Below are 12,702 nucleotides of genomic sequence, written 5' to 3'. Positions count from 1 at the left end.
CTTGAACACTTGAATACGTGATTGTACGAGTCTATGATGCTGGCGCATTGCTGGTGAATTGCTAGCCCTATGCATGCGCATTAGCAAACATTGTTAAGTTGTTCAATTACTTTTGTCATTGTTTTAATATACAGCGCAAATGTTGATAGCAAACACATCCATTTTATTTCCAGAATCGCCTCAAATGCAAGTCCTCTAAACTCACAAGTGCTTTAAGAGAATGAATACTTGTACTTTGATGTGTCAAAACACTTTGAAATCGCTGTCCAAACAACGTATTTAACCTACTCATTAAAGATAATACAGAAGAAACTACAAGGTCAAAGCAAAAACCCTTTTGAAGGCAACTCAAACTCATTTTTTTTATCTCTACACCAACAATATATCGATAAAGCTCTTCAAAATTAATGTATTATGACAATGATTCGTCTTATACTGTATATATGTACTCATATTGTATCTGACATGCATTCACTTAAATATGTATATGTTATGTAAGACACGAGACTATATGCTGACGATATGCGAACATAGTGCACATAGTTTTGTTATGGATATGTAGGTGCTTATTCCGTTTATTATGCAAAGACTTACCTTATAGTTTTACCTCTAATAAAACAACAAGAGTTCAGTTAAATAGGTAGCACAAAATGTTTCACTGAATATATGTTATTATGAATTCTGAGATTAACGAAACTGCAAAACAACTGACAAACTAATTACACATAGCACGGGGCAAGGAGAGGGAATTCAAATGGAAATAGATTCAGCTGCAATCCAGTAAACTTTTAAAACTACACACACGGGGGCAAAGATTGGTTTGTACTTACACTTGTTTGAACGGGAGCTCAATATTAATTTGTCGATCGACCCAAAACGCCCATAGCGTATAGTCTGAAAACAGAACAAAAATCAATTAAAATATACTGAATTGTTAATACGCATGGGTATAATCTAACACGTCTAGCTAGTAAGTTAGGTTTATACAAGTACGGAACGCCAAAAGAAACCTGATATTGGATCGCTAGCCAATATTTAGTCCCACTGCATATTGCGTTGTTACGGACAAGGACATTTAAACCCACGAATGCTTCCTAAGCATTTACCAAATACTGAACAAGTTATTCGTTTCTCATTTAATGTGTCCTAAGGTTTGTAAGTATAAAACATACGATATTTGCATATTGGTTTTGCTGGTTTTGTGATCAGTTTACACAATGGTATTTTTTTCGTATAGGTTATTCTTAATCATACATATTTTAAAGTTCTATTTTACAATAATAATGTAGTTCCACGATATTGATTAATACAATGAAAACTACATGGTCAAGCCCAGTAGCGGAATTCTGGTTTTACCCCTAACATATTGAAGACTTCTGCTTTCATTTGCATACACTGAAAGGCTCTTTAAAGTTATACATTCCTATATAACGTGCCTTTGGCCGACCATGACTAGGGATTCTACTTTCTGCGTAATTCACTTCCAAATAATATTTGGAAACAAATTACAAAGTATTAGCCTATATCAAAGTCAACAAAAACAACAACAAATTGCTGTTCGACAGAATCAACTCGAAGACTAATGGCATTATATACTTCCACTTGAAGAAGATAATAATTATACAACACTCGTTAGTGTTGAATATGAAATCAGCGATCTTTTTCTGTTTGGAAATACCCCTTTATTTTAAAAACACAAATATCAACATTTTATATATACATGAAATTAAACATGAACAGATACACGGAATAACAACATCGTTAAAACATATCAGTAACCATATTATAGAGTGACGAGAATAATTGTTGGTGATCTTGTTATTATGCATTGTTTAGCTAGCAGCACGAACTATAGGAATTTACATGCATTCTATGTACCAGACCATGCACTGTTCTACAACAAAACAACGTTTTTTTAGACCTGTTATTTTAATTTAGTAAAACCAAAGTGTTTATTCAACCTTGACATTGACACAGTTTTCCCTAACTAACTATCCTTATGTTCAGGGTCGAAATTCCAGAAATTCCAATATTTCCGACGTAATAACAGAATAAGTCTGATGAATGAAGAAACGAGGTGATTTTCCGCTCTTAGACAGCCTTTACATTTCATTCACACCCTCGTTAAGTCAAGTCTCGCCCATAGCAAAATATAATATTTCCCATTCGTCTTTTTCAGAAAATGATGTTTTGATAAACCGTTTAAAAACTGCATTTGTAATAGCTTGATAATGATTTTTTGTTTTTGTTTTTAACATCAAGGTCAAGGTGATGATGAGGGTTTCATTGTTGTTGTATAGATTGTTGTTATTGGTTTAATCTGTTTTTCACTTAAAGGTTTACATCTTGTATTTACATTTATGCCTTTTTCATATTGCTTTAGCAACTGATTGGTATGGTTGCAAGTAGTGTTGTTTGTGCGTTTTATAAAATATATCTCCTTGGTAATAGTCTTTTGCGTTTACCCAGTGCCCTTAAACCGGGTTTATGTTTAAACTCTTGGCTACTGAGCTTTTTTCTCCAGCTTTTTGCATAGATATTGGCAATTTGAATTTAATTTACATAAGGTTATTACTTGAAAGGTTTTTCATACAGTTTTTGCTACCTATGGCAGTATAATTCACTGTAAATATATCTCATGTTAAGAAAAATGTCTAAAAAATGTCACCTGCATAGATCCGCGAATAAAACACACACCTGGTGAAGGAAAACATTGCACTGCGGATAATGGTTTAATATACGAGAAGGAATAGGCCCGTTCAATTTGAAATAACTGGAGTTTTTGGACTCGTACACCCAACGTGTACGGACGTCATACTCGAATATGTATAAATGGATATAGGGACTCTGTACATTCACATGTACCGGATGGAAATACGGACCCCGTACACGTTGCGTTTGCGGAATGGAAAGACAGACCAGTTCCGAGCAACATTTACGAGATGGAAAACGGACCCTGAATACGTTGCGTGTACGGGATGGAAATACGGACCCAGTTCTGAGCAACATTTATGGGATGGAAAACGGACCCCGAATACGTTGCGTGTACGGGGTGGAAAAACGACACAACATTTTTTCCTTTCAGAATATTACGTTTTATTACAGTTAGCCTTCATTATCCTATTATTGAGCTGCATTTAAGGGACTTGGATTCAATATGAAAAATACATAAGACTTATATACGCAAATTACCCATATACGCAATGTCTACTTGACATTTACTTTTGCTTTTCAGACTCATTGGATCAAGCTCAAGGCGGTTGCAGCCTCGCTGGTTCGTATCAAACAGTTGGTTGAGGTATTCAACAAGCAAGGATAGTGTGTATTGTGGGCCATGTCGTTTTTTTGGTCCGCAAGGTGGAGATTCGAAGGAAAAGGCGTTCGGGGTATCGCCAATCAACGACTGGAGCAACCTAGGAAAGCTGGTTACAAGGCACCAGGCGTTGAAATCGCTCCAAAGTTCGCTTCTTGCAACAGACAGCTTCGTAAAGATTTCAGAAGGCAAAGAGAATAACATCTAATCTAAATTCTCTTACGGGCATGACACTGTTGTTTCTAAAAACAGACATATTTTGAAATGCATTATAGACACCATTATCCTTTGTGGAAAGCAGGGCCTAGCATTGAGAGGTCACGGAGAAGATGATGGAAACTTTGTGAAGTTGCTTGAGTACAGAAGTAAGGATAATGGGCTTTTACGTGACCACATGCTGAAAAAGGAAACCACAAATAAGTATACCTCTCCTGAAATTCAGAATGCGCTAATTCAGATATGTGGAGAAATCATTGTTGGAGATATTGTGAGAGACTGTAACAAAAGCCCATGTTTTGGATTTATTACAGACGAAGCTACTGACTGTAGCACAACTGAACAAATGGCTTTATGTGTCCGTTTCTACGAAGTTGATAAATGCATCACCAAGGAAAAATTCTTGGGTTTCGCGGAGTGCGGCGCAACAACAGGAAAGGCCCTCACAGATAAGTTCCTCCATAATTTGACTGAAAAGGGAATTGTGATACAAAACATGAGAGGACAGGGGTATGATGGCGCGGCAAATATGAGTGGGAAGTACCGTGGTGTGCATGCCCGTGTAAGAGAGATTATACCAGATGCGGTCTACACTCACTGCAAGGTACACAGCCTTAACCTCTGTATCATCCACGCCTGCAAAGAACCACTAGTTCGGAATGTTATGGACACAATACAAACAATAGCATTTGCCTTCGACTACTCAGCAAAGAGATTGACAGCTTTCAATGACGCATTGAATAACGACGAGCTAGCGAAAGGAGAAATGGACAGACGAAGGAAGCTAAAACGTTGTGTGAGACACGGTGGGCATCTCGGGCAGACGCACTATACACTTTCAAGTCCTGCTTCCCAACTGCATGCACAGCACTGTCAACCCTTGCAGAAGACGGGAACTCGAAAGCGAGGTCTTACCTGGCATCCATCAACAAGTTTGACTTTATCATAACATTAGTGGACACCGAACACGTCTTGTCAGGCTTGATAAACTTATCTGCCCTATTACAAAAAAGGACTGTGACCTTCTCGTCGCTGTAGAAGAGTCAAAGGTTGTGAAGACAATGATCAACCAAGAAAGAAATGACCAAGCAGTATGGGACGCCCTCTTCGAAAGTGCCATTTACATTGCCCAACACAATGACATTGAGCCATCTTTTCCCAGAGTTGAGCAAAGGCAATGCCATCGCTCGAATAAAGAAGCAGATGACCCAAGTTCTTACTGGAGAAAAAACATGTTCCTGCCATTTATTGATCATCTGTATACAGAATTGGATGAACGTCTTATTAATGCAGAACCACGCTACTCGGCGCAGTATCTTCTCCCGAAGCGACTTAACCAGCTGTCGGAGGCGTTGGTCGACTCTGTATTTGATTCATACAGCCGAGATCTCCAGCTCACGAAGATGATGTTTCACAGAGAAGTTCAAAGATGGAGAACGAGGTATAAATACACTTTGTTACTTACATACACGCTTGTCAATTTAAAGAACGATCAGTCCGCATTTTTCTTCAGTCAAAACGTGTGTACTGTTAAATTTAATGTGTAATGTAGCGGTTGGAGCAATACAGCTGTAAACTTCTTTATTCTTTGTATTTCTTTTGCTTACTTTTATCTGTATTTTACGTAAAAGGCCTGTTATAAAAGCACTTACAGCTTAAATTGTTGATTGAGAAAAAATACTACCCAGATAAATTTTAAATATTTACATCGTTATCATTTAACCCTTACAGCACAACGCCTATTTTATAATTATTGATAAAATAAACAAAATAAAGATGGGCCAAATTACGAGAGACACTTTTTTTCAGATGGGTCATTGTTGATGACGCACAAAAGCCCTCCGATTTGTCTGACACAATCAGGACCGCTCACCAAGACCTATATCCAGGCATTCACAAGGTGCTGTGCGTTCTCGTCAGCATGCCTGTTTCCACAGCAACTGCAGAGCGATCGTTCAGTGTCATGAGGAGAGTTAAAACCTACCTACGCAACACTATGACCACCAGTAGATTGTCGGGTCTAGGTTTATTGAATGTTTATAGAGAGAAAATACTTGACAGTGAACTTGTGTTGGATATTTTCGCAAGACGCAAAAACAGGAAACTAGCGCTGGTGTTCCAGTGACGTTTCAGTATGTCCATAAATAAGATAAATAAGAGTACCTGTTACGATATGTACTGAGTCTGTAGTAAATACATGTTGAATGATGATGTTATACATATTCATATTTTATCAAAAGCGTCCACAAGCATTTGCGTGTTTAGCTGTATGATGATCACATACATGTACTGATTTGTTGCTTATTAATATTTGTGGTAGCTGTGAATCATCATGAATATTACGGCATCAATTTTATCTGATGAGGTCAGGATGATGCAATATCATATTAACCATATGTCGCTTTTTATCAATAAAACCATTTATATAGTTTAAAAAGGACGCGTATTTGTTGTCATAATTGTGTTACATTTAGGGGTCAGGATGCTCCCAGAAGTCACTACATACAATCTATAAACTTTTTTTATCCGGGGAAGACCCCCAGACCCCCCGCCAATATCATCTTGCGTACACATTACAAACCTCATTGCTACGCCCCTGATACCAAATAAGATACGACCTTAATCAAAATCAGCTGTTCTTTATACAAAGGTATCTTGTCTGTTACACTTCTTCAAAGAACAAATTCTCAGTTGCAGAATGTAGTGCTAATGTTTAATCATGATGAATATTTCTTTTTAATTGATGTTATGCCTTTTGAACTCAGTAGGGCACGCGAGCAAATGACCAAGAAGCGCTAGCACGCTTCATTGCCAAACTGCATTTAGGTAAACCATCTTGAATGAGATTATCCTTTTGATAAAACTTTAGGACTACGTTAACTTGCCTTTACATTTAGTATCGATCTTTATTTTTTGTATTTTTGTAATTACTGATATATGTTTGGATAGGCAGTAAGTTGGACACTCTAATCGTTCCGAGACGGTATCCCGAACATGTATTGATACACGTATTATTTAGTGTAGTTTACACATTAGTTATTTTATGAAAATACATAGAAACAAAATATGTTTTCATAATTTACCGTAAGAACGGAGGACAAAGGTTTGTTTGGTGAATGTAAATGTGAGTGTTGTCCTAATGTGTCTCCTTTGTGTTTGCAGTTAGAACTCTGGAATACTCAAGCTGATATCAAGTTATGATAATTTGGTCTGTCCCGTTAAATTTCTAGGCATGATTTGAGAAGTGGAGGTGAGCAAGTGTTTGCTTTTTTATGCACATATCATTTAGTCAGTTTACTAAAACACTGATTCACCATATGTTGAATGCTGACGGCAAATAAATGAAGTTCGAGCATGGTAGGAAAAGTATTTGACAATAAACAACCATCTCCTCCGATGGTATCAATGTCATTGAAGACTTCATATAACACAACAGACGTTTCGTATGTTAATCCGACAGCTAAACGACTGGAGATTATCTATAGGTGTTAACGCAGAAGATAACAATGAGGTTAATTCGATAATTACTGTCAAGGGAAAGAAAAACTATTTCAGCAATGAATTAATATAGCTTTTAGTGGTAAAAGGGTACATTTTCGTTTGTTGATCATTTAGTGCTAATGCAAGTTGTTTGTAAAAGTACTTAAAATAAGTATACGCTTGATGTTTTGATGCGTTTCTATAACGAAACGGCGTAGAACATTATTATACACACATTGTAGTGTATTTGGTCAAAACACTAATAGATCCATATTTGTAATGTTTCTCTTATTTTGTGTTTGTCTTAAAAACATAAAAAATACAACCCAGATGACACTTAACATAAACTGAATGTTCTAACACAAACAAAAATTAAGATAAGTGTCTGATACTAGGATGAGAAAATATTAAACACACACAATGAGGTCAATCTTATTTCCAAACAAAGACTTAACGTTAAACAATATGTCCAACTAATTGCTGTTCTTCTGCAAATATCTGTCAACATATATCACCATATCCATAATAGATCCTTCTTAAGCATCTGCATGTTTATCAATATTGTGCAAACCGTCCGGATTCAAATTGCAGCTACCATCGGTTTTAAATAGCCGCATTATTTACAGATGTCACTAGATTTTTAAACATTTATTTGTAAAACGGAGAATAAAACAGGGAAGAGGAAGTGACATGTGAAACACTGAATTTGCTTGATATATATATGTGTCTTACGCTGCAGCCAGGATAAGTTGAAGAATTTTCATTAAGTTAATTAAAAATAAATTTGAAGAGACGTGTTCATTTTGCAAATACTATACGCAAGAAAACGCTGCATTGTTAAAATTATCCTGGTACGAATATCTAGAAGACTCTGTAGTAGAAAAATACGTATTAATTCGTTTGGTAATAATGCAAAAAATCGGCACTTTCGTAAAGTCGATTTTAACTACAATGGGCATACAGATTATGACTATATTTTCATCATCTATGCACTTTTGGGTTGGTGAATATGCTAGCTACCTTTCCAAGATACACTCACCAACGCTAATGATAGTTATTTAAATCAAGGGAATAGCATTTCAAATCAAGAGCCAAGAAAAATAAAATGATAATTATTTTTCAAACATAGAACTTTTTTATAGTTTTTACTAAAAATTTAAAATAAATAACATTTTGAAATCCATATTCCCCTAGAGGTCATTAACATTAACATTAACAGCATTAACATGCTCGTGATGAGACTAGTGCAAGTTGTTCTTACGTACGTTCAGTTGTGGATCAAAGCAAGAATGACATTGATCCTCCACTAATATGTCTCAAGGCAAGCCAAAATAATTCAGCAAATTTAGAAAAAGATATTTAACAAGTGTTTGCTCCAGCGGTATCAATGACACTCAAGTTTCAGGTAACACACCATACATTTTCACGTAATAATCCGCCAGCTTTCTAACTAGATTATCAGTAGGTGGAAACCCCAGTGATAACAAGTATCTTAAAACGAAATGTTATGTGAGGGGAAAATGAAAGTATTTCAGCAATCAATTAACGTAGCTTCAGACTTAGATCACGCTGTGATATTGCCAGTTGTACATAAGAGTACATTTTACTAGTATTTTGTGCGAAAAAGCCAACAAAATACCCGTTTCTTAAGCAAAGGGTGATAGTGATTACTATTGTATTTGTTGATCATACTGTTTAAAATATAATTATTTATTTCAGGACGTTGAGTCTATATTTGCATGAATGATTGTTCAGATAACAGCTTCAGTATATTTTTATAATTGCTATCTTTAATGTTTAAATAGTTCTACTAAATTTGTAATCGGAATAACACAGCGCAATGTCGGCGGAACTGTTCTTAATGAAGCAGTACTTTACAGTACTTCTGAGTCCGTAGTCTCAATCATAAACTGCAGTCAATTGTTACAATTATCATTGTATGGTATTGCAATATTTTACATTTCACAGCAGTATACTGCTCTTGAGTTAAATTGGGTTTAGATTCTGACTGTAGGGACGTGATTTTGAATATAACTACATTTCATTCACTGCGTCAAGGGAGAACTGTAATGCTTTTTCTGAATGAAGTGTCACCATTCCATAATGGATATGCGTTTGTAGATTTACCTTACCGCGTTTTAATCCAAACATGTATTGTCTAAAAGCCAAGTATTTCGTTAGAAGTTTACTTATACTCATTAAAATATGAATCAAAACCTACTGACAAAATCAACTAATCAAATGAATTGGAACTGGGTTGTTTTGAATTTAAAGAGTGAAAATACTGACTTATGGAATAAGTGCTTTTTATCTCTACTAGATAAATTAAGTTCATACTTAAATAAACTACACCGAGTAAAATGCAGACATAAACTACGCCACTAGCATGATACGTGATCAGAAAACGACAGGGGATTTGTTTAGTACGGTGTGCTGTTTTTTCGCTATTTGGTATGGAAAGGCCAATACTAAATCTGATTTTTGTTCTCCATTTATTACTACACATTTACCATGTAAGTTATCTGCTTAGGTTAAAATCTAAATTGTTCCACATAATGAATTAGCCACGGTAAATAATAGACTACTTATTGCCATCAGTACACAGCTTGAAGTCTAAAATCAGTAGCAGATTCTAGGAATAGAAAAGATAAACCACAGACAGTGAAATCAAATACGTTTCCAGTTTTAGACTAAGCGGTTTAAAGAATGTTATCTAATTGATGTGAAAAAGTTTCATACTACTGGCAATATCTGTCAAAATATATCATCCTAACCTTTAAAGATCCTTCAACAAGCACCTGTATGTTTATCAACAAATGCAGAAATAATCGTTCTTTAAAATGCAGAAATAATCGTTTTTTAAACAGCCGCGTCAGTCGCTTTTGAGACATTTACTTGTTATACGGAGAAAAAAGAGGAAGAGGAAGTAGCTTGTCAAACATAAAACCTTTGCATTGAAAAACAAAAAAAATATCTTGCTGATAACAAGTACAACGATTTACAGCACATAAGAGTAAGTTAAGAAATAAGGCATTTCAAATGGCAATACTCATTTTGTGAATATAATACACGATAATCATAAAGCATTGTTTAGATGAAGCTATTTTTGTACTATTCTGATATCTCGCAGTATTGAAGATGATCGAATGAGTTTCATCTTAGAAGGAAAAAACATTTATCGAGTTGATCATAATAAAAGTGAATACACTGAGTGTCATATTTTTAACATTACAGAATGTCTGGCTAAAAGAGACATAATCAAGGGATAAAACAATATACAATTCAGTCAACGGTTTATACGAGCTTATAAGTTTACGATCGTCCTTTGTTGATAACATTCTGGTTATTCAAGGACTAACACTTCAACATGGACATACGTCTAGAAGAAAGCTGTGTTTACTAACGGATGCATATTCGAAGATGTAAATCAATCTTTTATTCCCCGAAGTTATAATATATCAAAGGCGTTATTTCTTGAGCATAAACGAGCACATTTGTCGTTGCAGGGTAACAAGAACTTTAGCTGGACAAACAGTAAATTGCTCACTCAAGTTGTTTCCATAATTACCAGTGTAAGCAAAGAACAAGCATACCAAGGTAAATCTATAGTATCTATAATAATAGCGAGATTATGTTGAGTCTATATTGTATGAATTCAAGTGGAATCACTCACATAAAAGAAAGCTACACTCTGTTATGGTACTTGCTCCTTAGCTGAAAGAACGTTTTATGATATTTCTTTCCAAAAAAACATAAAAGCAATAAAATGATACGCCTTACTCATGCAGATATTCTTCTCAGTTCTATTAGAAACTCGTCTGATCCATTGGATCCTGTGATATTGGCAATTTACTAATACTTTGATGCTGATCCCAAAACAAATATTTTTATCAACATGTCTCTATATCTTTAAACTGACAATTGAAATGAGCTGCCGAACTGTTTGCTTCAAGTATCACGTTTTACGAATTGCCATGCACCCGATAGTTGTAAAAGTACTTCATTTTTATTGTAACCAAAGTGGAATATACAAATTAAGTGGAAAACGCTTCCTCTGCCAGATTTTTAAGCGTGCTTCAATACTTTGCCAGAATGTTTAAACGATTATTCTCATTTGCAGAAGTCATCTCGTGTCATCATGGCAACACTGCAAGAAGCAACTTCATTGGTGCCATCTATCATATCGGCTAAAGCATGTTGTTAATAGTGTGGACTGATGAAAAATACACCATAAGTATTATGTTCAGAATAGCGTATTTATTTTTCGTTATATCACACCTTAATCCATTATAAAATGCTCGTCATAATTTTACACCTCTAATGCGCATGCTCAAGATAAATTTGACCGCTAGTTGTAAGCCCAGCTATATGTTTCAAAGCTTATATCGAAAATTTGTATCGGAATCCCGGAATTCTAAGATCACCTTTGGTTTAATTTTAAAATTTACGTTATTATTGATATTCTTTCAAGTCCGAAACATATGCAAATACTATATTAAGCAACAAAAAGGTAATAAATTCTGTTTCAATATGTCCAACGTAATCACAGCAATTTAATGTCATGAAAGACCAAACGACGTGTTCATTTTCCGCTCGTGATCAGCCCTTTCTCTTCAGTAGTAATGTCGTTATGTAATGGCCCAACATCAGCAAAATAATTATTTAGTTGACAAATGCTGTTGATTTTGTGGGTGTTTAATACAGTTTTGAACGTTTCAGTGTCAGTATCTCATATTTAAATGCATGTACCCCTATGCCATATTACAGTGGAAAGTGCGGGAAAACGTTGCAAGCGTTGTTACTTTTCCGCCTAGAAAAAATACCTACTAGTATTTATAACATTTTTGGCATTTCGAGGAGAAGATGACACGAAATCGGTTAATTTATTGGAAATATAAGGAACGCTTTTCAAACCAAAGAAGATACCAGATTAGATAGGAAAGATTCAGTATCTTCTTTATCTGGAAGGTAGATAATTCGGGGCGTGTTTAGATAACAAATCCTGTACGATTAAGAGTAAAACGTAGTGTTTATTAGTTGATTTATATGCACATTATAAATTATATATAAATAGATAAAAGAATGTTCCCTTTAAATGCCATGTTTTATCTCAATTCATCACAACTCTGACTTTTACTTTTTTCTCTAAAATACAGAGCAACAATATACTTATCTCTCCCATATTACTGCACACTTACGGCCAAATATTTAGATATAAAACTTCATTAAAAAAGTGTATACGCAATTGCTTTAAATACAAAATTTGTAATTGAAGAAGCATTTTTGCGTTACTTTCTATGAGAGCAAGATGTGTTACAGTTATACTGGACAAGGTGCGGGATTCATAAAATATCTAAATTCAATAGTGTGTTAATGTACCATTTAAAAGTCACGTGACAAGTACAGATAAATATACCGATGGTCTTTTAAGTTGACTTAGATTTACGTGGATGACAAATCAATTAAATATCAAAAATAATACGAAAAAAACACCAAAAGATACGGTTATCGTAATCCATGTGATACATAAGTAGGATTAAATGCATCATTAAGAAATAATCTAGGGTAGTTAGGAAGCATATTAATGTATAGTATATATATAAACAATCAGTATATATAATCCATAATGAAAGTAATCGGTTTTGAAAATGGAAGTTAAGTCATTTACATTGTAATGTTGTAACGCAATGTTT

The 12,702-nt window shown here is 34.9% G+C and overlaps 2 protein-coding genes across 2 annotated transcripts in view; both read left to right on the top strand.

Annotated features, from left to right (window-relative positions):
* The window catches only part of LOC128231387 (sialate O-acetylesterase-like), a 270,653-nt gene that overhangs the window by 141,971 nt on the left and 115,980 nt on the right, over positions 1-12,702 (top strand). The window lies entirely within an intron of this gene.
* On the top strand, positions 2,906-5,654 carry LOC128230746 (uncharacterized). The gene is made up of 5 exons (XM_052943190.1): positions 2,906-3,045; positions 3,236-3,459; positions 3,589-4,325; positions 4,543-4,970; positions 5,339-5,654. The coding sequence occupies exons 1-5, from the start codon at positions 2,906-2,908 to the stop codon at positions 5,652-5,654; spliced, it is 1,845 nt and encodes a 614-aa protein (XP_052799150.1).

Source organism: Mya arenaria, chromosome 4 (assembly GCF_026914265.1).
Source record: "Mya arenaria isolate MELC-2E11 chromosome 4, ASM2691426v1".
NCBI classification, from domain to species: Eukaryota; Metazoa; Mollusca; class Bivalvia; order Myida; family Myidae; genus Mya; species Mya arenaria.
The sequence above is the reverse complement of the archived record's forward strand: the minus strand, read 5'-3'. Positions and strand labels throughout refer to the sequence as shown.

Excerpts from the sequence above, each read along its gene's own strand:
- LOC128230746 (XM_052943190.1), top strand. The coding sequence starts at position 2,906 with ATGGAAAGACAGACCAGTTCCGAGCAACATTTACGAGATGGAAAACGG. Across the intron at positions 3,046-3,235 it reads GGACCCCGAATACGTTGCGT|ACTCATTGGATCAAGCTCAA; the intron begins GTACGGGGTGGA and ends TTTGCTTTTCAG. Across the intron at positions 4,971-5,338 it reads GTTCAAAGATGGAGAACGAG|ATGGGTCATTGTTGATGACG; the intron begins GTATAAATACAC and ends ACTTTTTTTCAG.